This window comes from Rattus rattus, chromosome 17, assembly GCF_011064425.1.
Source record: "Rattus rattus isolate New Zealand chromosome 17, Rrattus_CSIRO_v1, whole genome shotgun sequence".
NCBI classification, from domain to species: domain Eukaryota; kingdom Metazoa; phylum Chordata; class Mammalia; order Rodentia; family Muridae; genus Rattus; species Rattus rattus.
This window is the reverse complement of record NC_046170.1, coordinates 38,324,596-38,348,590: the sequence shown is the minus strand read 5'-3', so window position 1 is coordinate 38,348,590 and position 23,995 is coordinate 38,324,596. Positions and strand designations below refer to the sequence as shown.

The window sequence follows — 23,995 nt, the reverse complement described above, 5'->3', positions numbered from 1 at the left end:
GCTGCGTGAATTATTTCTGTGTAAATTATTCATGCTTCTCGCTTATCTAACCGCTTTCCTTTCCTTACCCTCATTTCTACACTGCAGGAGCACATGATTGTCAACAAAGACCAAGTTAACCCCCTTCCAAGGGGAATAAATGCTTGACCAAGAAGCCAAAGTCAAATCAATCAAGCCAGGAAGGAAGTTGCAGGTGAAAGAGCTACATTTCTCAGCAACAACCAATTTTCTTTCTATTTTCAATTTCCCAGTGATTTGAATAGTTTATCCACACTAATTCAATAAACAATAATACAGTCACTGCAAGCTATAACGACAGCAATATCTGACAGTGGGAAGATGCAGGCTTAGATTTGGCTGAGCTGGTGTTTTTAGTTAGGTTACCATTGCTAGGATGAAACACCATGACCAAAGCAAGTTAGGGAGGGAAGGGTTTATCTGGCATATCCTTCTACATCAAAGGAAGTCAGGACAGGAACTCACACAGGGCAGGAACCTGGAGGCAGGAGCTGATGCAGAGGCCATGGAGAGGTGCTGCTTACTGGCTTGCTCTGCATGGCTTGGTCAGCCTGCTTTCTTATAGAACCCAGGACCATCATCTGAAGGATGGGACTGCCCACAATGGGCTGGGCCCTCTGCCACGCCACCAACCACTATTTAATAAAATGTCCTACAGCTGGATATCATGGAGGCATTTTTTCAGTTGTGTTTCTACCCTTTCAGATAACTCTAGTCTATGTGCCAAGTTGACAGAACACTATTCAACATAGGTGGCCAAGGAGCCCAGATTTCCACAATGATGTTACTAGGTGAAAGCCAGAACATCTAGGTAAACTGCAGACTGTATAGCTCTTAGGTCCAAGGAGGGTCAACTATGCCACTTACAATCTCTCCAAGTATATCGTGCTTCTTATGACTTATTTCTACCATGATTAATTATGAATTAAAAAAAAAAGATAGCAGTTGGTGACTGCTGATGGAGGGAGAGTCGCTCTCCTTTGGGGGACATGGACTCTGGTAGGTCATCCATGCCCGTGTGAATGGCCTCACACTCATGAACATATGCAGTGCTGAACGGACTCAGGTGATTGCTAATTACAAGAATAGGAGAGGTAACTGGGAAGACAGCGGGGTAGGGTCACCAGGGGAGGAAATTAGGGGTACATATGGTCAAAATATATGGCTATTAATGTTTGACTATTTCAAAGATAACTAAAAATATTATTTTTTACAAAATAAGCAAAAAGAAACTCCATAAAAGTTGATTTTCCTCTTGGTATAGGGCATTTGATTTTTAAAAAATTATATGGTATCAAATGCTAAGTTAAGGCTGGAAAGAATCTCAGTAGGTAAAGCAGCTTGGTGCCAGGCCTGAGTTTGATCTTTAGGACACAAATAATAGGAAAGAACTGACTCTTTCAAGTCATTCTCACAATCCACATACCCACCCACATACATGTATACACACATATGTGCACACAAATGTACACACATGCACACATATATATATATACATGCGCACACAAATGTACATATGTGCACACTTACATACTCACACATGTACACATACATATACACTTATGCACACACATGTACACACATGCACACTCACACACATGCACATGCACATGCACACACACACATGCACATGTATATACACATATGCGCACACAAATGTACACATGTGCACACTTATATACTCACACACATGTACACACATATATACACATATGCACACACATGTACACACATGCACACCCACACACACACAAATGCAAACAGGCAGGAGTTAATGGTTCTACCCACGTCATACCTCCTAACATTTGTTATCACTCCAAAAGGAATCCCTTAACCTACTAAGCTTTCCACCCACAATCACTCTCCTCTAAACCCTTAAAAACCACCAAACTGTATTCACACATCCTCACTTCTATAATTCCATACAGCTCACATGTTCTATCCCTGGGATGGGCCTATGTCATTTCAAGTGAACATGTAAGACAATCAGCATTTTCTGATGGGAGAATGGCCTGACTTATGGTTGCAGTGACAGAGACATGTAGAGTTCATCTGAATGCTTCCCAGTGGGCCCTGCAAATGGATAGCTTATGTGACATGATCGCAGATAGACAGCAAAGAGTCAGTTAGCACTAATGGCCGTGTGGATGCACCACAGAGGAAGGAAGGATCAAGGCCAGACTCAAGACTCCCCGTCATTGCCAGAAAGGAGGAGATGATGTCTAAAACAATCTAAGTGGTGAAACAGAGAAAATCTACAGGAAAGATAAAACATAGAAGAAAGGGGTTGGGGATTTAGCTCAGTGGTAAAGAGCTTGCCTAGCAAGCGCAAGGCCCTGGGTTCGGTCCCCAGCTCTGAAAAAAAGAAAAAAGAAAAAAAAACATAGAAGAAAGAGGGAAGCCCAGAATCACCTCTCAAGTGATGGTGAACCAAAGACCAATCCAAGACTATGTGCTGATCCAATATTGAGAAAGTGTCGGAGAAAATGAAGCTTAGGGGATCATGGGGGTAAATGAGTGAACACACACAGACACACACACACAGACACACACACACACACACACAGAGAGAGAGAGAGAGAGAGAGAGAGAGAGAGAGAGAGAGAGAGAAACGCTTTGTTCATAGGACCAAACAGTAGAAATAGCAACTGATACATGAATATGTCATCAAATAGTGGACTATACATTCAATGTAATTTTATTCAGTCCTAAAATAGGGTAAAATACTGCTCCATGATACAGTGTTAATGACCTCAAAACATGTTAGACATAAAAAGACCATGAGTTGTGTGACCCTATGTACCCCAAATACACAAAGCTTGGATTTCTAAAGGTAAAATATAGACTGGTGTTTGCTAGTTACTTGGAGAAGGGAAACTGGGGAATGAATCCAAGTTTTCCTTTTGGAGGTGATATATGTGTGTGTGTGTGTGTGTGTGTGTGTGTGTGTGTGTGTGTGTACATATATGCACACACACATACATATATATACATTAAAACTAGATAGAGTTGTTGGTTGCATAGCATTTGTATCTGCACTGTGCCACTGAGACAGTCAAAATGGCAAACTTTATGTTCTATGAATGTCAATAAAATAAACATTAAAAATAACTTGCCAAATTCTTCCAGGAATCCAAGCAGGTTGGAACCCAGAAAAGAAAAGAAAAAAAAAAAAAGCTAAGGAATTCAGCTGTTTTGGTGCTTATAACTTTCCTAAGAGAACAGTTTTAGGGAAATGGTGAGGGTGGGGACTCTCGTTGTATTTCTAAGGTAAGAATGGACAGTGAAGTGGGTATGGAGGAAGAGTGTCCCCTGACTGGTGAAGGGAAGGGCAACAGCAACGAGAAATGTCCCTGTGAGGATTTATTTTAGCGTGGGGTAGTCTGAGCATGAAGGCAGGGGTGGGGAGCCCAGGAGGGAACAACTAAATCATAGCAAATGGAAGACAGAGGTGGCCAAGGTTCTGAGGAACAAGTCAAGTGTAATGATAGAGGAGGGGGGGGGAGGAGGAGGAGGAAGAGGAGGAGTTAGGCTTCCTCAGGGGGGCAGAATGGGAGAGGTGTTTAGGGACAGGAGAGGGGTTTGTGTGAGCTCAAGAACTAACAGCTCTGAACTTGGCTAAAGTTAGTCATAGAAAACTCTGGGAGGCTGATCTGGACTGACTGCTTAGGTCAAAAGGAAGAGTCTTAAGGTGGTGCTTCAGGAGATCAGCCACAAATTCAGGATGAATATTAGGAGAAGCAGTAAGTATGGACACCACCCACAGAGGGGAAGTTGGTATGGGGCCCTAATCACAGCATGCATCCTGCTTGTCAGAGGTTCTGCCCTGAGGGAGAGTTTGTATTTGTGTTTATTGATTCCTTATCAACTCCAGCCTATCCATGGAAATGTCCGAGGTTCATTTTTGAATCCCAAGCCCGTCATACATGAAGCACAGAGCTGTGAAATCCAAAGACACATGTCCTCAGATCCCCACCTCTGTCAGTGAGGCCCATGGACTGTATGTAGAATCCATGGTCAAGATTGATAAGCTTGCTGTGGGAAACTTCTGGGTGCAGCCATTCACCTAACTTGTGTCTTCTTTACCAGAGTAACATTCAGTTCCTATCCATCCCTTTGGGTGGAAAGGATAAACTGCCTGTGAGTGCTTTCACAAAAGCTTGTGAGTAGAAAGCTAGGCTCCAGAGGACTCTAGCCCTGTGACCTTGGCCTTTGTTGCATCTATCTATACAGTAAAGACAGCAGCATCTGTTTTGCAGAGCCACGGTGAAGGCCAGCTGGCTTTGTCCAAGACCACAGAGCGCAGAGTGTGCTCAAGAGGCTTGACTAGGGTCCTCGCGATTACCATCGACATTCGTTCCACTGACAGTTTATTCATTGCCCTGAATAAATAACTTGGCGCATGGTGTCAAGTGCTATATTTCTGTCCGTGAATGAGTCACTTGCGTCCCCACCCTCCAAAACACATAGTTTCATTATCTGTTGTACCGTCTGAAAAAGCCCATACCAAAACTGTGACACATAGAATTTAGGAAAATATAAAAGTTCTTTTTTGCCTTTCTTTCTCTTCCTCCCTTTATTCCCATCTTTACCTTCCTCCCTCCCTCCCTCCTTCTCTTTCCTTCCCTTCTTTTCTCTTTCTTTTCCTTCCCTTCTTTTCTCTTTCTTTTCCTTCCCTTCCTTTCTTTCTTTTCCTTCCCTTCTTTTCTCTTTCTTTCCCTTCCCTTTCTTTTACAAGGGTTTCATGTGGCCTAGATTGAATGCTATATGACCTGGAACTTTTGATTGTCCAGCCTGTACTTGCCAAGCTCTGGGACTACAGGCCTGTGTCACTCCCAGTTAAGCTGTGCTGCAGCTTGAACCCAGGATTTTATTCACAACAGGCAAGTAATCCACAGCATGCAAGCTATGTCTGCCTTGAGTTGTTTCTCCTCCTTGTCCTCTTCCTCCTACTCCTTTAAAAGATTTATTTATTTTATGTATATATGGATACACTGTTGCTCTCTTCAGACACACCAGAAGAGGGCATCAGATCCCATTACAGATGGTTGTGAGCCACTATGCGGTTGTTGGGATTTGAACTCAGGTCCTCTGGAAGAGCAGTCAGTGCTCTTAACCACGGAGCCATTTCTCCAGCCCAAGTTTCTTCTTTTAAAACTTAGTTTCTGGACCGTCTTTTGTTTGTTTCCCCCGCCTCTAGAGAGATACAGGAAATCACAGGTGAGGAGGCCATGCTCTTTGGGGGCTCGGCTTTGCCAACAAGGGCCAAATTGAATAAGGGATGTGGGGTGAAAAGGTTGTCAGCTCTCGTTTACCAGGGTTAGAAGAATGGACAGTACAGGGAGACAAAAAGTATGGTTCCCTGGCTTTGTCTCTTAAGGCTTTGAAGAAGGAGAAGGGGAAGCAGAAGGAGGGGGGAGAGGGAGAGGGGAAGGGGGAAAGAGGAGGAAGAAAGGGAAGAGGAGGAAGAGGGGGAAGAGGGGGAAGGGGGAAAGGAAGAAGAGGAGGGAGAAGAGGAAAAGGAGGAGGAGGAGCAAGAGGAAGAGGAAGAGGGGGAGGGAGAGGAGGAGGAGGAGGAACAACAACTAAAGCTAGTCTACACAGTCATTCAGAATGAAGGCAATGGCCAGGGAACAGAGGGTGACCCTCCAAAGAAAGCTTGTTTAGGTTTTCAGTCACAGCCAGGGTCTCTCAGAGAACTGCCTTTGTTTATAGCTTTCTATCTTCAAAGGAAAGAAGCCATAAAAAGGTTGTCAGCAGAACCCAATTTGCCTGACATGATGAAGGGTTTGGTTGGCAGTGAACACTTTTTTTGTCAAAGGATTTGTTGCCAAGAGAGAGAGAGAGAGAGAGAGAGAGAGAGAGAGAGAGAGAGAGAGAGAGAGAGAGAGAGAGAGAGAGGTGAAGGTGGTAGCTGATTTCCATGAAAAGCTGGGAGCCAAGAGGAACTGCATTCCTGGGCATAGCACAGCGCCCCATCCTTAGATCACAGGCCATGGCTTTTGTGATTGACAAGGAGAATAAGAGCTGGGGGGGGGGAGGTACTGCCCCTTCCCTCTGAACTGTAAGAGGCTGGGGCAATGGCTGGGGCAATGGCTGGGGCCACTTGAGGGAGTGGGAGGTGGTCAGAGCAGCCAGTGATCAAAGAGGGTGCTTTCCCAAAGCAGTGTCAAGCCTTGTGAGTCTCCATGGCAGTGAGCAGCCTTGGAAGCCCTGTAACCTCCCCCATGAAGCCCCTGTTCCTGCCACTGGCTGTGCCTTCTGGTCTTAAGGGACCAGAAACTGCCAAGGGCTTTAAGGGTCACATCTCTGTTTCTGTGATTTTTTTTTCTGCCTACGCAAGTAGGTTCAGTTCTGCTACTGAATAAAATTTTGAAAGTGATTTTTTTTTTTTTGAGAATTGATATTTCTCTGCCTGGCAGAGGGTGGCGGGGAGGGACAGTTTGCAAAATTTGTTTTCTTCTTTAAAAAGCAGCAGCTGTTGTACCCTTCAATGATCATGCACACAAAATTTGCCATTCCGTTTGCTGCTTCTGGTCTTGTTTTGAAAACATAATTCCACACGTAATAGTGTCCGTCCCTGTTAAGGATCCTGTAGGGGGGGCATGGGAATTCCCGCTCTGTGCGTACCATGCTTGCTGGAGAACAGAGGGCACAGTTAGGTGCCTTTCTCTATCATTCCTCAGAAGGTTGAGGTAGGACCAGGCACTGAGCCTACAGCTCACAGTTCAGCTGGACCATCTGCCAGTGAGGTCCAGAGATCTGTCTCTGCCTCCCGAGGGCTGATGTTACAGTCGCATGCTACACCTAACAGCTTTCTACATGGGGGATTGAACCCAGGTCCTGATGCATTCATGGCTTACACTTTATCAACTGAGCTATCTCCCCAGATTCTTACCATTGTTTTTAGTGTAGCACCCTGAAGATTCCAGGCAAGGGGGAAAGAGGTACAACTTCACAAGAGGAACCCGAAAGATGTCAGCTTTAATAGGATGAAACCCATGCTAGGATATAAAGACCTCCAGCTAGGCTGGAGATCTGGTGAGCTAGACCACGAGATTTGATTGTTACATATGCTGCCTTGAGAAAGATACAAGTGATGTGCAATCGATCCCTTTCCCCTAATTTTAGGGTCTTTAGTCAAATGGTGACAGTCCGTGGTCTGTTCAGAGACTGGGACCTCACATCGGAGCCTTTGTGTCCTGCCCCTCAGCTTCAAGGTGTTTATCCCCAAGCTGCCATTATACATGAAGAAAACCTCCCTTATGAGTAGAACCTTTGGAAACAAGTGAGAAAGCAGCATACCGCCACAGTGGCTCAGGGCTCAGGCCCCTGTCTGAGGACATCTCAAGAGCATCCTTCTTTTGGAGTGGTTTTACTCTCTCCACTTTGAACTTTCTGAGAGGAGCGAGCAGCTGGGAGCTGACTGCAGACCCAGCCCACAGTGGGCAGGCCCCTCCACAGAACTTCCCGAGGAGTTGGAGGGAAGACTTGATCTGAAAGGGAGGTCATTGTTTCCGGTGGCTTCAGTTCAGATGACTCCAGTGATTGATTTATGGTAACTGTAAAAGGTGGCGGAGTGGAACTGCTCGGGAGAGCCTAGGAAACAGGCCTTTTATCTGTTTATCCTATTCTATCAGACGGCGAGGGAAGCCTCACCTCTCGAAATCTCATATTCTGCTCACTTCAAAGCCCTATGTGGCTGTTGTGAAATCTAACAATGGTCAGAACAATGTGGCATTGAACCCGCTCCATGACTCAAGACTTTAGGCTTATGGGTCTCGGATCCCTGATGTCAACGAGGGTGGGGGGAAGCCCTTGCTGCCCCAGGACATTCTTGTGAGGACTGAATCAGACAATTGCACATGAAGACAAAGTGGAAAATTATAATTTATAACATTAGACGCAATTGATAAACATGAGTCATTTTGCCCAGACTTAACTTTGAAGATGAATATGGCTTCTGGCTCACAAGCATTTACAGAAGAAGCCTTAGGCTGTTCCAATGATGTTCTTTCTCCCTGAGATTCTGTTCATGGGGAAAGAATTTTCAAAAGTGTCCTGACAGCACAAGACTTGTCTACTGACCTAAAATGTTTGTTAGGGGCTCTGAACAATTCTGGATCCGTATTCATTCATCAACAAGTTCTCGTTTTCCTGCCACCTCCTCTTGTGTTCACTGGCTAGCCGAGAGCCGTGGAGACACTGCTGGTGACATCACTAGAGGAACAGCCGAGACTATGCTCAAAGCAGAAGGCTCAGCTCACGCCCTGGCTCCGCCCCTCATCACCAGAGGCAGACACTTGAGACCCTCTAGGCACAGTGCATCTGGGGAGACTGGAGAAATGACCCATGAGTACACACCCTGTGGGGATGAACACTCAGTGACTGGCCTTTTCATCCTTCTGTCAAAATACACAGTAGCTCTTAAGGACAACTATGTCTCATGTGTGCCATCTTGCCACCAATGACTAGGGAGCACTTTAAAACTGTACGCTCACAGTGACGTTGTGTCCTTGTGGGTTCGAATGAGATTATTCCCATGAGGCTCATGTGTTTGGACACTTGGTCTCTCCAGTTGGTGGTGCTGTGTGGGGGAGGTGTTGGAACCTGTAGGAAGTGGAGCCTCACTGGAGGAAGTATGTCACGAGGGGGTGGCTTTACACTGGGCTCTACTTCCTGTTCTCTGTTCACCTGCTTTCTCTGGTGTGAATATCCTGATCCTGACTGCTCGACTGGCCTCAGCCCCAGCTGCCGTGCCTTCCCAACCATGATAGGCTCCATCCTCTCTGGAAGTAAAAGCCAAATAGGCCCCTGTCTCCTCTATGCTGCTTCTGGTCATGGTTTTTCCCATCAGCAGAAGGCTAACTGGGACTTTAAACATTTGAAGACTTGGCACGAAAAGAAGAACATTTTTTTAAAAAGCATCGTTGACGCTCTTAGCGTTGATCGACTATGGAAACGACAACATATTAGAGGTGCGATGTGGAACACACGAGAGAATTCAATAAAAATATCGTATTGGAATTGACTTCGCCTGGTTCTGTTCGGCGGGATGCTACGAGAACTTGAAAGGACACGTGTGACTTTGGGGTTCCGGGCTGAACCGTGTACGGTTTTCCCAGGCTGAAAAGAGGCTGGATGTGGTTATCTCCACATTCCATTATTTTTCCCCAAGCATTCCAATTAAAATTAATCTTCAGAATATAGTTTTTGTAGATTATGATCCACAAAGCAATCTGTTATCTACTTAAATTAATGAATCGAAGGATGCCTTTTTATCTGTATTTGAATGCTATCCTGCAGCTAAGAGCTATAAACACAACAATTTAGGCATGTGTCAAAACAGAACAGCCCAATACACCGTTCAAGGCCCAATTCCTGGCTCCGTGTGACCATTTTTGAGCTGTATATTTCCCCCAATTTGGGTGACAGTTAAATGGATACTAATTTTCCTTAATAGTGACTTCCGAGGCTCTTGCCATGGAGGGTGGTAATTCGCAGGTGTTTGAATTACAGCTTGTTAAATCGGTACCCATTAAGCTTCTACATCTTTAACTCATCCTTTCTTTCCGGTCACAGTAAATGCATACCCTGGTCCTCCATGGGGATATTTATAAACATATTTTATGCAAGAGAACGTGACCTAATTGACTATCTCTACAGAATCTGCGTCGTCCCCGACCAGTGTGAAGAGGTCTTGGGCTAAGCTAATCATTTCACGTAACCAACTACTTTCCTTGTGAGAGCATCTCTGTGGTGGTTTGCGTGAGGTCTCTCCTACAGTCTGGGGCATTTGAACGCCTGATCACCTGATTCCCAGTAGGTGGCGCTGTTCTGGGAGGTTTAGGTGGTGCAGCCTGGCTGGCGGAAGTATGAACTGGGAGCGAACCTTGAAACTAAAATCTTGCTTCCGGCCTGCCTTTGCATGTGGACTCTTGGCTTCCTGCTCCCCACTGTCTTGCATCCCTCACTCCCACCGCCACCCCCTACCCCCGCCCCCGCCCTGCCCCCGTAATTGTAAGCCAAAATAAATTCTCTCTTCCCTAAGTTGCCTTGGTCTTGGTGCTTTATCCAGAAAACAGGAGAGCAGCAGACATAGACTGAATGCTTTGCAGAAATCAAATCAAATCACCTGCATACAGGTGCCTTAGTTATGAGCTGGTTGAAGTGTCCCAAAGAGACAGGATGCATTCAGGTAGCTCAGGGTTGAAGCAGGTTAAAGTTTACCCAAGAAACAACTGTACAGAGTATTTTTTTTTTTTTTTTTTTTTTTTTTTGCCTAGAATACGTGACTAGGAAACCTAGGGAGCCGGGTTAAGTAGAAATTTTTGGTTTCTTTGGAGACTCAGTTGTATCATGTGATGTTTTTCTGGAAACTGTCTTATGAGAGGATGTTTTTGCTGAAGCAGACACACGGAGGCTGTTTGGCTGAGAACAGACACGTGGTGGTTTTCCGGAAGCTTCCTGGAAAAACAACATGTGATGCTTTGGTAGAGTGGACGCTTGAGAGAACACGTGATGTCTGGAAAGGGTATGAATAGAACCCAACGGACAACGGATGAAGCCCAGTGGTGTTGGTTTGCCTTGCCACTATTTCTGATCATCGTTTGTCCTGACTTCGTAGAGAAAAACGTAGCGAAGAACTTCTGGTGGTGTTCAGGTGGCTTCTTGCCACCTCCGCAGACTCGGGCCAATCGGCAGAGCCTCTCGAGGTTTCTTGTGGATTGAGCTGCTGTTGCTGATTCGTAAACGGTGTTCGAAAGTGGATCGAGCTACCGGTGCTCCTGCGTGTGAACTGAACGGCCGATACCCTGACAACGCAGATTTGATTTGTCCCAAGGAACCGTTTCTAAACAAGTCCACATCCTCCATCCGTTGCCCTATTAACCCTTCTTTCCCACTACCTGTTAAGGCTTTTAAGTAGACTTACTAAAGCAGGTTTTGAAAAATATAAGCCTACAAGGGAGAGGTTAAATAAATGACTATTGACTGGGTACTTGGGAGACCAAGAGATGGTAGGAGCCATTTTGCCTGCTTCTGTGAAAGCCTGCCTGTCAGGCAGAATCAAGTCAGGCCAGGGTCTACTGGCAGACTTCCTGGCCTGCTGACTCATGGAAGGATAAGAGGGGTACACTTGAAGCTCATGGCTTAAGCTCAAGGCAAGGGGCTGAATGTTTTGTTAATCTTGGAGGAAGGAACAGGGAGGCCCTCCAGATGGGTAAAGATATCCAATGTTCATCTGCCATTGTCTCTGCTAGCTTGTGACTTTGTTTCCCATGATACTGTGAAGTATGTACGACCTATGAGAATTAAACTCAGAGCTGCCACAGTATTCACTGGACAACCCTCCTAATTTCTAACCTTTGGCTCTGAGTCTTCTTTTCCGTCTTTCCTATCACCCCTCATCTATCAGGTACTTACATTGACACGAAGCCTTCTTAAATGTCATGTATCTTATCATGGCTTCCATGCTTGCAGGTAATGCCCCCATTGTATAGATGGGAAAACTGACACCAGAAATCTAGGTGATGACTCATTACCATATGATTGGAGGCACACCTGAGGCAAGTCTAGGGTCTCCTAAATAGTGTGCGACCTGGCTATCCTTCCCCAGAGTGTGTATGAGCAGTGACAGAAGCCCTGGAGCCAAGGCTTTGGGGTCTGTTACTCAGGATACCCTCAAATTACTTATGCAATGGAACTCAAAGGCTCTGGTAAGCCGTAGATAGAAACGCAGGCTTCCAGGAGGTTGGCAGTGCGTGTTATATTATTATTTAAAAACAAACAAGCAAATGACTTTTTCCGCAAGTGACTCTTTCCATGACTGCTTGGATTTTTGTTTGTTTGTTTGCTTGTTTGTTTTCCTTTAGCTGCTTTGAAGCAGTTTGCATCCATCCTTGGAGCCAGATCAGGAGCCAGAACCATGTCATATCAATTACACGTTCGCTGTGATGATGAACACAAAGATATACAAGCCCTGAACGCAACCTCTGCGGTTCGTGCAACCACCTTTTACATTTCATTGTCAAGGGGGTCTTAAGATGACAAAAAACGAGGCAACAGTTATGAATAGTATTTACATTTAATTTGAGGGACTTGATTTAAAGTTCAGGTTCCCTTTTGGTGGGGGCCAGGTTTTATGTGCATTGACTTCCAGGAAAGAAGTATACATCACCCCTAATTAACTTCTAAACACTGCCAAGCCTTTGGTGTTTATTAAATAGACCCAGAGATATAAAGCATCCTTTCTCCAGAAGTCTGGCCGTTGACTTATATAAACAAGGCACCTCGCCGTAGGGATTGCCGCTTACAGCCTTCTGGAATACCGGATTGCCTGTGACATTAGGAATGAGAGCAATTGGTGATGTTGGGCAAGCCCAAGGATTAGTGTTCCCAACTTGCCTCCCTCATTCACTAAGCATATATTATGGATCTGGCTTTGACAGCCCAGTCATGAGGAATAATTGTCATTGCCATGCCACTTAAACATTTCAGTCATCATTCTAAGTGTTTTGCAGATAGCTCATTCATTCTGTTGCCATGACACCCGCAGCATGTGGTGCTCTGATGAACCCATTTTACAGCCGGAGAAACCAGAGCAGGGGACATGGTCTGTGCTGGGATTCCTGCCAGTTTTGTTTTGTTTTGTTTTTTTAGTGCCCTACCTGGGTGCCAATCCTTGAGCTCAGAGGCTCAGAACTGAGCAGCCTGAAAGAGAAGTGTGGAGGGAAAGATCCAACCATGTAGAGGGAATGATAGAGAGGCGTTTCCAAAGCAGGACCATCTAAGGAGGGCCTGAAGCATTCGTGGGTTAGCCAGACTAGCCAGTGCTGGCTAATGAGCCACTGAGATGACATTGGAAGTGACAGAGTTAGAAAGAGAGAGAGAGAGAGAGAGAGAGAGAGAGAGAGAGAGAGAGAGAGAGAGAAAGAGAGAGAGAGAGAGAGAGAGAGACAGAGACAGACACAGAGACAGAGACAGAGACAGAGACAGAGACAGAGACAGACACAGAGATGTGGGGGGACTGTGAAGGAGTAGGGAGATGTGGTCCACCTACAGACACAGTGGGTTCCTATCAGGGGTGGCAAGTTTCAATGGAGGAATAATAGGAGTGAGGTGTATCATTCTATTCATTTATTCAAAACACGAATATAAAGGCCTGACTGTGCGGCCTGCACTTGCTAGGTGCTAAGGGAAGGGCAATGCTGTACAGTAGGAAGAAAATCGGGGGGGAGGGGGTAAGGGAGACAGGAGAAGAGTGAGAGGGAGGGGCAGAGGGTGAAAGGAAGAAAGAAGCTGTGTTCTTGCAGTCCCCCATGAAGCTTACAACTGCAGAGCAGAGCAAGGCATTAAACCTGGAAACAAGGAAAAGCATCCGGAATAGCTAGGAGAGCCAGAGAGAAGAGGCGTTGTTAAGAGGGAGGCTGTTGATGTGTGCGTGTGGAGTCCTTCCTCAGAACAGACGCGGGGAGACTCTGGGAGGGATGACATCAGGCAAAGCCCCTTGGAGGTGAGAAGGAGTTGGATGGGTAGTAGGGCCGCTCCTGGACCTAGCCACTGGACCAGGGCGTTCATATTCCTCAGAACCGAGGCTCCTGCATGACCTAGGCATACTCAGCTCAATTCTCCAACCTTAAGTCAAAATTAATCCCTGCGGGTCCCGTGGTGTTAAGTTCTGATCAGACCCCATCTGGTTCTCTATCCTCCATAGTCATAAGACTGCAGAAGTAAAGTGAATAATAAATAAATAAATAACAAAATAAAACGAATAACGCAGGTGCTGATGGGCAGCCTGGAAAAGGATGAATCTCCATGACGGGTACAGCACAGAGATTTCTCTCCCAGCTAATTCTCAGAAGCTCTGCACGCAGGTGAACACGCAAGCATGAATGACCAGGTGCCCATTCACACACTAATGAATGTGGGTGTGGCTTATTGACCCACCCCCCCTCAGCCCCACCCACTCCCTCAGTACCTCTCCAGAGCCTCCTGACCAGGCAGTGCAAGATAGCCAGGTTAGTGACAGGAAGATACAGTTTGGTTCAGGCTCGCTTTGGTGATTCAGACCTTCTATAGGTCAGTGAACTGGTTTGTGCATGGGTGGCTAACCTCTCCACTCACATAACAATAACTCAAAGCCAGTCAAAAGACTGGAGATTTAAACTGTCTTGCTCAACTCAGACCTAAGGCGATCTTACAGAGTACAGCCGAGTATTAGCTTTAGAGGGAAGCCCACCGAAGAGTCAGAGATTGCTTTATAATTAAGCCACGAACACGCCAAAGTCCAGGATGGAGGGGTTTCCATTGTACATGACGTCATACAGCATGGAGTAGAGAGAGAAAACAGGCTTCCCATTAAGCTACATTCCTCACAGCTGAACTGGGACTGTCATTTGTCCTACAGAGATCTTTATATATTTTAAATATTGATTAAAATTTTCTCTTTGACAATTTCATGTACATCCTACTCAATATGGAAATATAAACTTAGCAACTACGGTCTCTCCAGTTTGGGTTTCACTAGGTGTCATCCCTAACACCCCGAGATGCCTTCCCTCTGCCTTCTTTGAACCACTTTCTCTGACTCAGTCTTACAGCCTCAGTCAATAAATTCAGCCTGAGGCAATGTCTTCTGAGGACACCGAAGAAACCCTGTGGACCCCTCTACTGCTTGAGGTCCTCTGCTCTGCCCAGTGGAAAGACACAGAGCATGGATTCTATTCCTATCCCTGTTTCATTGATGAAGATGTCAGGGTTCAGAGCGGTGAGTCACTTGTCCAGAGTCAAACAATCAGTAAGCAGAAGTGTAGAGATGTGAGCCTCCTCACTTCTACTCTAAAGCAAAAGTCCGGCCATCTTGAATTGTCCCACACTAGTCACCAACACCTGGAAATGCCTATCAAGACGTCTCAAGAGCCTCTAGTTCAATATGCACAGGCCTTACCTAACTTCCTGCCTATCTACTTCAGTCCTACCCAGTCCCATTCATCTAGGTCTTCCAGAGCAGAAAACAGAATCAGCCAGATACACATTTTGGCCCATTCTTCCTTCAAGCCACACTTTGTACATCTAGTTTCCCCCAGTTACTTCTATGCAGCTCTAAGCCATCCATATACTGCAAGTCTCTTGACCCACGGGAAATGGCAGCACCTGCCCAGAGCAGTCCTCCTGCAAACAGAGCATCAAGAGATGTGTGTTGGAACAGAAGAGCCTGCATTTCCATCTTCTTTTCTGTCAATTTCAAATTAGGGCTCTTGGCTGAGTTCTCGTGTGTGCATATGGTGGGGGAATAACATGACCAACCTCACCGGGAGAGTGTAAAGATGAGAAAAAAAATCCATTAAAACATATGTGGAGGTTCGCACCCTTTAAAGGGTTCCGTGAAGTAGATTCTTGAATAGTGTAGTGGCCGACACTTTAACCATTTGCTCTCATGTCTACTTGATTCAAGATTCCCAAAGGTTTTCATCCTGTCTGTTCCTACAAAGGTCACAATTGCCTTTTACATGAGCCTAAAACCCTCTTTGCTTGCCCACTTTTCCTGTGATTTTTTTTAACTCAATGCTCCCTCTTTTTTAAACTCCATCTCCAAATGCAGAACAGTCTCAGATGTTGTCTTCTCACTCCTACGGGGAGTATGGAGTGGGTCACCTAATCCCGAGGGGATGAACTTGCCTCTGCCAGTTGTGGCTGCAGTGCTTCTAGTTGAGTGACAAGACCAGTCTCAAACTCCTGGGTAGGGATGGAAGCAAGGTGCAGTGTGGGTCATGCTAAGGATGAGTACAGGGTTGCAAAATACCCTTCCAGTCTCAGGCATAGGACAGCGAGAGTCGGAATAGTCCTGAACAGGAGGAGCCTATGACATTCCACTCTAGATCATTCTTCCCACTTGCCACTGGTACTGTAGTCTCTGTGGAATGTGACCTTTGCTTGGTTCCAGACTGGGAGGATGTCGAGTCCCCACCCCTGCTCAGAACAGAGGAGTTGGAGTTGAGCCTCAGCCCCACGACCTACATGCTGTGCATTTGGACCAGGGACACCATCATTGCCTCTCACACTCCTCACCCATGAGGTGGAGATGATGGTGCTCTCCACTCTTGCAGGTCCTGGGACACAAGGAGTGAATGAGGCAGGGGAGGGCTGAGCTCCCAGCACATTACATAAGCATCAGCAGCGGCCATTACTGTAGCCCCAGCTAAATGCTACCAGTTACTACTGCATATATTGTCTCATTTGATCCTCGTGAAGACCCTGGGAGGTCCATTACCATCTCTTCTTTATGGATGATAAACTCAAACTAAATGGAGGCTTGGGAGGAACAGCAATTTACCCAAGGTCAAAGAGCTAAGGAGAGATGCATCCTGTCGGCGATTAGTCATTCCCCTCAGGAGGTATGACCTCATGGCACATTCCTCACTCTCCAAAGGGACCGTCCTTCAAGGGACAGCTCAGGTCAGGAAAGGGCAGCACCTTAAGGAGGCCAGAGGCAGCCAGAGTGACTGCACAGATCTCACCAATGACATTGAGCGACCTTGGACTAGTCAGTCTTCACAGATCCTTCTCTGCAAGATGGGGATAGCCCTGAGTGCCCCACACTTGCTGCCCCATACAAACCAAGGAGTATCTCTCTCTCTCTCTCTCTCTCTCTCTCTCTCTCTCTCTCTCTCTCTCTCTCTCTCTCTCTCCCTCCCCCTCTCTCTCTCCTCCTCCCTCTCTCTCTCTCTCTCTCTCTCTCTCTCTCTCTCTCACTCACTCTCACACACACACACACACACACACACACAAACCCCGCACACAAACAGCGTGGGATTCTTGACCTCTCCCTTCTCCGAAGGCACGCGGTGTCCCTCGCTTCTACATCTCTGTCCCTCTAGTCCTGAAACCATCCCTATGTACCTTTGCTTTCCCTTCTGATAGGACAACAGGTTAAGGCTTGCACAGTTGTGCTGTGGAGATGAAATATTCCTCCCAGGCCGATATGTGGAATATGTGGTCACCAGCTGGTGGTCCTATTTCAGAATGTTCTGGAGTTGTTAGGAAGCATGGCCTACTTGGAGGAAGTGGGTCACAAGGGTCATGGCTTGGAAAGCTCTGCCTTGACCCCAATTCTATCCTGTATTCTGTATGCTCCCACAGGGTTCATGCAGTCCCCTCATCATGGGCCCCAAATCAGCAGGGCCAAGTATCAGCAGTGAAATCTCTGAAACAGTGACCCTAAGTTAATGCCCCTTACATTGATCAATTACAGTGACAGGAGAGCAAAGAATGTTCCTACTTATCGATAGTCTCTTATAGTCCCCAATAGCCTCACCCTGCCTGACCACACAGTAGGGCCTTTTCAAATACCAACTCAGGGCCGGTGAGATGGCACGGTTGGCAAAGCACCTGCTCTGTAAGTATTAGGATCTCAAATCAGATCCCCAGGACCCATGTGAGAGGGGTGCACTGAGGCCTGACTCTAACCTCAGAGGCAGGAGAATTCCTGGAGCTCGTGGGCTACCTAGTCTGGTTGAATTGATAAGCTTTGTGTCCAAGGAGAGAGAGATTAGCCTGCCTGAAGAAAATATGGCAAGTGGTGAATCTCTGACCTCCACATGCTCAGGTACACTTGTGCATGCGCATTCCCATGCATGCATGCGCGTGTGTGCCTGTATAAGAACGGATGGGCATATATATATATATATATATATATATATATATATATATATATATATATATATATGCCCATACTCTCCTCTGTTCTCTCTCCTCCCTCTGTCTATCTGTCTGTCTGTCTGTCTGCCTGCCTCTCTTCTCTTGCTGTCTTACTCTCCAGGTTCCTGTCCGTTTTGTTTCCTTTCCTCTTGTCCTTTTTGAGATATTTTTGTTACAGACACATCTGAGCTTCATAACATTGTCAAGGCTCCTGGAGCCTGTTCTAATGGCGTCTGGCCCTCTGAAAGCCATAACAGTCAGCAGACCCCCACCTCCTGTTCTTTATAGGAAGTGAACAACCTCAGGCAAGCTCAGTCCACGGTGCATTTAGACAGTGGCAAATGGGAACCAACAGGGGCTGGGAGGAGGCGCGCTGCTGGAAGCACGTCACGGGGCCTCAAGAGAGCCAACTGTCATAGCCAAAGCTTGAGGCCACGGACCCCAGGCTCTCCGTCCTTCAAGGGAGGCCACTGTCCTGAGAAGTACCCAGAATTCCCCCTTCCATCTTTTGAGCAAACGGGATGGCATTTTTACTTACTACAAATATGAAGCTTTAATGGTGGCAAACCGTGCCCATTAGAACCATTTAGTTCCTTATGTAACCATCCTCTCTCTTGGTCTTCGTACCATTTACACTCTCTTAAGCTTTTTTATTTATTTATTTTGGTCTCACAATCCGGCAGCTCTGTTGTTCGTGCTGTTGACCAAGTTGCTCTCTCACCCGTCAGTGCGATGCCGTGGAAACAGCACCAGCTAGTAAGAAACAGGCTTGCCACTGTTTCCACTGGCGAATACAGTCACCAGTGTCCTACTGTCTTTAAAAAGATCAGTGGCCACTATTGGTTCGTTGAACAACAGGCATGCTGTCCAACGCCTTCTAAATGTTTATGTTCATAGCTTAGTGTTGCCCACAGCCTTGGTCAGAGAAGTTTCTTTGGGCATTTGTCCCTACACAGGCTTGTCACTGGACATCTGTATCAACCCAATCCCAAGGCTTAGGGAATATCGAAGAAGAAGGGACAGAGGGAATGAAAAAGCCAGAGGACGGGGAGGAGTGCCTTAAAGTGGTGTCGTCTGGATATGACACGGCCTTTGTACTCCAGAACTCACTGCAGCTGTGACTTCCTGTAAAACTAAGCCTGTCAACATCGTGGATGGGGGAGGGGCTCACACTCTGCCATCCCTATCTGAGGAACTACTGGTGGTTGATGACTTCTGAGAGAGAGAGGAACTCACCTTTTTTAGTGACTTAGTTACTAGGAAGTGGCCCCTAATCCAGTAAATAACCCCAAGCCCCAAGTCTACGCTCATGCAGGCAACCCAGGTTGGACCCAGTGAGTTGTGAAAAGAAAGATGCAAAAAGTGAGGGGGGGACTTGTTGGAAAAGAACTCAGAAGGAATGGGGCTTATAAAACAGTAGCAGGGGCAAATATGATGGGGCAAATAGATCGAAATGCCCCGCATACTGCATGGAATTATCAAATCACAGGTAAAAGTATTAATGATTCAAGAGAGTGTATGTGAATGTGCATGAATGTGTGTGCATGCATGTGTGGTGTTTTAATTTCTCCTTAACTTGAAAACTCACAAACAGAAAGGAGAATGCTGCAGTTCGTTCTGCCCAGACATGGTAAGTAGAGTCCATCCCTGGAAACATCTATACATGATCAATCGACAGTTACTCCCACAAGTGGTGCATTGGGAAAGATACTCCACCCCAACCAAGGGCATTCAGCCATCTGTCATGAGTGTGATGGCACAGTGCCACGTGACGCAGGACCACTAGTGAGCCATCCCAGTCTGCAGACAGAGAACTTGTACCACTCCCCTAAGATCCTGGAGACCATGTTGGCATGAAGGCAGCAGCTCCCTTTGCCAGTTCTACCCTCTCAGCTACTCAACTGGGGCAGCACTCTCCATCTTCTGCTGATGAGGCAGGATTGTGTGTCACCAGATGGGGAGACTCACGGGCTTCTCAGAGAGGAGAGAGAACCAGGGCAGTGGGTAGGGGAAAAGGCTCTCCACATCTGGCTGGGGACACTACCACCACTGCTGTCCTTGTTTTATGGGAGTCAAAACTTCTAGTGAAAACACCAGAGTCAATGAGCCCCAGAGAAGGAAGAATTGCCTGCGGATTATAGCAGACACAATGTTATATGTGCCAGACAATAATTATGCTTACATTACAGGTGACACTCATCAGGTTTATACGCATATGTGGGAGTGTCAGCGACTTGCATACATAAATATCTGAAAGGGAATATGTGCCACTTGATGGGAAAAAGTCATTCTGTGTGCAGTGGTCACCTTGCTATAAATCTAAGAGCCACAGTGTCCCCAGCATGCCAAATCCCCATCCCCCTTTCTCTGATAACAGCCCTTGCATTATTGTTTGAGTATATTAGGCAGGTGGAGACACCTCCAGGAAAGGGCACGGTGTCATGCAGACGGTCACAAGTGCTTCCATGTCTAGTTCAGGGATGGTCATGTGATATAATTAGAGCCAACGAGAGTCAATCTCAGGCTTTGGTTGGTATCGCAAGGGAGAGATAAAGTCAGGCGACTTCAGCCTGGAGAAGGAAGTAGACGTGTCAGGGAACCTCTACACTGGGATACCCGCAGAGCAGAGCTAATGAACAAGAAGATGGGATCAGAAGATAGATGCAAATCAGAGCTTATGCCCTTGTTTAGGTACCAATACAGAGACGTGCTCGATGGAGAAGGAAGTCTAAAATACGTCAGTTACATGAAGAACCCCTGCGTCATTCCCAATGCCTTCTCCTTCACCTTTTATTTTTCGGGTTGGATTTTTGTCTCTCATAGCAATGATAACAACCCCAGAAAGACTCCAGACCAACATGAGAAACCCTCATCTCCCACGTGATACAGACACTAACATTGCTCTTGCAACTCATGCCAAGCAGTCAAGTTACCTGTAAGGAGCTCTGGATGTCTTTCCCTCCGACAATCACGAGTTCTGCCATGTCTTCGGCATGAGGAGTCCTTGCGTGGACAAACAGGGTCCTGCCCACCGCAGTGATGTTTCTGACGGCCACTAAGGTGCCATCGCTGTTCACCTTGAAGTATGGGCTTGAGACCTCATAGTGCAGCTTCTTGTTGCCCTTGCAGTCACTGAAGGTCACTAAGGAAGGAAGACAGACAGTAGAAGAAAGGTGAGGCGGTTGGATGGCTTAACATCGGAGAAGTCTCTGATCTGTTAAACATGGGTGTATGAGTGTGTGCTACTACTCCATAAAGATGCCCTCTGCCCTGATCCAAGCCACTTGTCTCAGAGTAACGAGGACTGTGCTGACCGAGTTTATCCAATCAAGACACAAACTTAGTCTTGGGAGGCAACTCATTTGGAAGAGAGGACCACACAACACTCTGTATTTGGGATCCACCGATGCTCAAGTTTGGAGATGGGAGCCTATAATCCCTAGCATTTGGAGGTAGAGGCAGGGGCATTAGAAAAAGTCATCTTTGACTACACAACACACTAAGGGACTACCATGGGCTATAGGAGATCAGTTCAAAAAGGAAAACACAAAAAGGTACAGCCTTGGTCAATTTTTAGTTTCTAGGCTCAGCATTGAGGAGATTGAGGAATAGGCTATGCCCTGGCCTTAACTAAGAGCTGTGGATGAAGAAGTAAGGGTCAGATATGGCCAAGTTTGTTTGAAGGAAGTGACCTGTTTTTGCAATGTCTGAGCCTTAGAGCAGAACCACAGCAGAGAGAAGCATCAGAGATGGTGCTGACAAGACAACAACTGAGCTGCAACTTGAAACCAGCAGGCTCTGCCAAGGGTGGAGAAGTTCAGGCATTCAAGCTTAGTCAAGATATAATGTGTCTTCGTGGAAGCACGGGGGGTGCCAAACAGATTCGGGGAAAGAGCACAGCCACGGGCACTTATGAGATGCGAATTGGAAATGGGTCAGAGGTGTTGGCAAGTGGAGGAACATTCTGAAAACGTCTTTCAGAAGCAAATAGAAGAGTCAGGAAATTGGGGTGCTTCCTGGAAGCCATCCACTCTCCTACAGTATGGACTGTACTAGCAGTAGGTATGTGCTCTGGTTTTAGTGCAGAACTGGGTTGGAAATCACAGGAGAGTTCTTTGAAGTCCCAGAGATCTCCATCACAGATGTTGAGAGAGAGAGAGACAGAGAGAGGGAGGGAGGGAGGGAGGGAGAGAGGGAGAGAGAGAGGGAGAGGGAGGTTTGGAGGTGGGCATGAAGGAAAGTCAAGAAAATCAGTTGGCTTGGTGCAGGCTAAGGGCATGTGGTAGAGATAGAGACAGAGGTTCTGGGGATGTGGGAAATGGGTAGATGAGGTCATGATTTAACCATGTGAGAAAAATAGAGTCAGCAGCTCTTGGATGAGCAACTTGGTTTTTACACATCAGTACCAGTGGTGGCTGATGACAGTGAACCATTCTCCCCTCTGGGGTGCCTCTCTACCAGGCCCATAATTCTAATATTCTCTCTCTCACCATGTGTTCTATATCTGTTTGCCTGTCTCCCTTCTGCTATTGATTTGGGGATCCTTGTAGGTGAGCATGGGATTGGATTATACTTGTACATTCTTAGTCATAGTGGGTATTTCCTCCAAGACTCATTTTTCTTCATTTGTATGTCTATCTGTATGTATGACATACAAGTGTAAGTGCCTGTGGAGACCAGAAGGGGCTCCTGGAGCTGAAGTGACAGTTATGAGTTGCCTAGTGTCAGTGCCAGGAACCTAACCCAAGTGCCCCAGTGAGCATAAGTGCTTAGAACTTTTGAGCTTTCTCTTCAATGTTTCTAAGGCCCCAGTGCATCCCTGAAACCCTGGCTAGAAGTGAATACATAATATCCTTATTCCTATGCACACATATACATATGATAAAGTTTAATGTATGAAGTATGCATAGTAAGAAATTGATAACAATAATGAGTAATCAAAAGAGCAATTACAACACTTTTCTGTAATAAAAGCTATGTGGATAGAATCCAAATCACTATATTGATCCTAATCACGATAACATATTCCAGTATTTGGCTGTACCAGGTTTATTTATTCTACAAACGATAAAACTCACTCCCTTTCTCATTCTTTCTCATTTCCTGTCTCCCCATCTCTTCTCTTCTCTTCTCTTCTCTTCTCTTCTCTTCTCTTCTCTTCTCTTCTCTTCTCTTCTCTTCTCTTCTCTCTTTTTTCTGTTTTCCTCCCTCTCCCTCTCCTTTCTTTCTCTGTTTCTGCCTCACTATGTGTTTCTCTTTCTTGTACTCTGTCAGTCTCTCCATGTCTCTGTCTCTGTCTCTGCCTCCTCCCCCCTCTCCTCTCAAGTGTGTGTGTGTGTGTGTGTGTGTGTGTGTGTGTGTGTGTGTGTGTGTGTATGCATGTAGAGTTTTGGACTTAAAACTTTCAGACTGCAGCTGACTGAAGGCAACTAAAGACAGAGAAAGCAAAACTCCCAATAAGGAGCTTTTGATGCTCTACATGGCAGCCTTGTCTACTTCGTAATAAGACATGGAACATACAACTCAATGCATTTCCCAGGTGTCAGCACACAGCTGTCTGCCCAGCCCTCAGATCATGACATGGAACGTGACTGGTTCTCTTCCCTATTGACTACAGTGGTTCCCTTCCCCCCTAGAGGCCACACCATCAGCAGTGATGGAACCAGAGAGTCAACACCATTGATTGCATTTACTGGGTAATGGAACCACTCAGCAGGTTCTTCTTGTGCTTGACTTCATTCACCTAACATGACTTTTGTGAGGTTCAGACATGAAGTAGTTTCCTCAAATCACCATTTAGTCATCACTGAAGACTAGACGGACCCTAGTCATTGGATCATAGTACAGGATGTCTCTGCGTTGATGATTCTGTCAATGAGCGCCAGGGCTTTCCCCAGTTTTCATCTCGTACGATGTTACTTCCAGGAACTTTATTTTCTATGTCTCTCGGTGACAATGTCAATTTGGGTCCTAGTATATTCCTAAAGCTATGGAAATATCTGAGGGGCTGAGGCTGCTTTGCTCTTCCAGGAAGATGGTGCTTACAGTGATCAGTATTACATCAGCAAGGATAGCTGTGTGGATGGAGCTCTCTTCCACATGAGCCCGGAGCTGAGCATTCACACACATTGTGTCATCTTCACAGCAAAGAAGAAGCAACCACCACTCCGATTCCCCTACCTGGAGCTTTCTAGATAAGGTCATTGTGGTTTGAAGAAAGCACAAAGACCAGTTCGCATAGTTAATAAATGAGAAATGGAGAAAAGAATCCTGGTTCATG

At 46.2% G+C, this 23,995-nt stretch overlaps 1 protein-coding gene across 1 annotated transcript in view; it reads right to left on the bottom strand.

The window, feature by feature from the left end:
- Cdh13 (cadherin 13) overlaps positions 1–23,995 on the bottom strand; it is a 1,043,248-nt gene that overhangs the window by 631,960 nt on the left and 387,293 nt on the right. Inside the window, exon 3 of the mRNA XM_032888181.1 lies at positions 20,649–20,857. Coding sequence (XP_032744072.1) covers positions 20,649–20,857 — 209 coding nt within the window. The remainder of the gene's footprint in view (positions 1–20,648; positions 20,858–23,995) is intronic.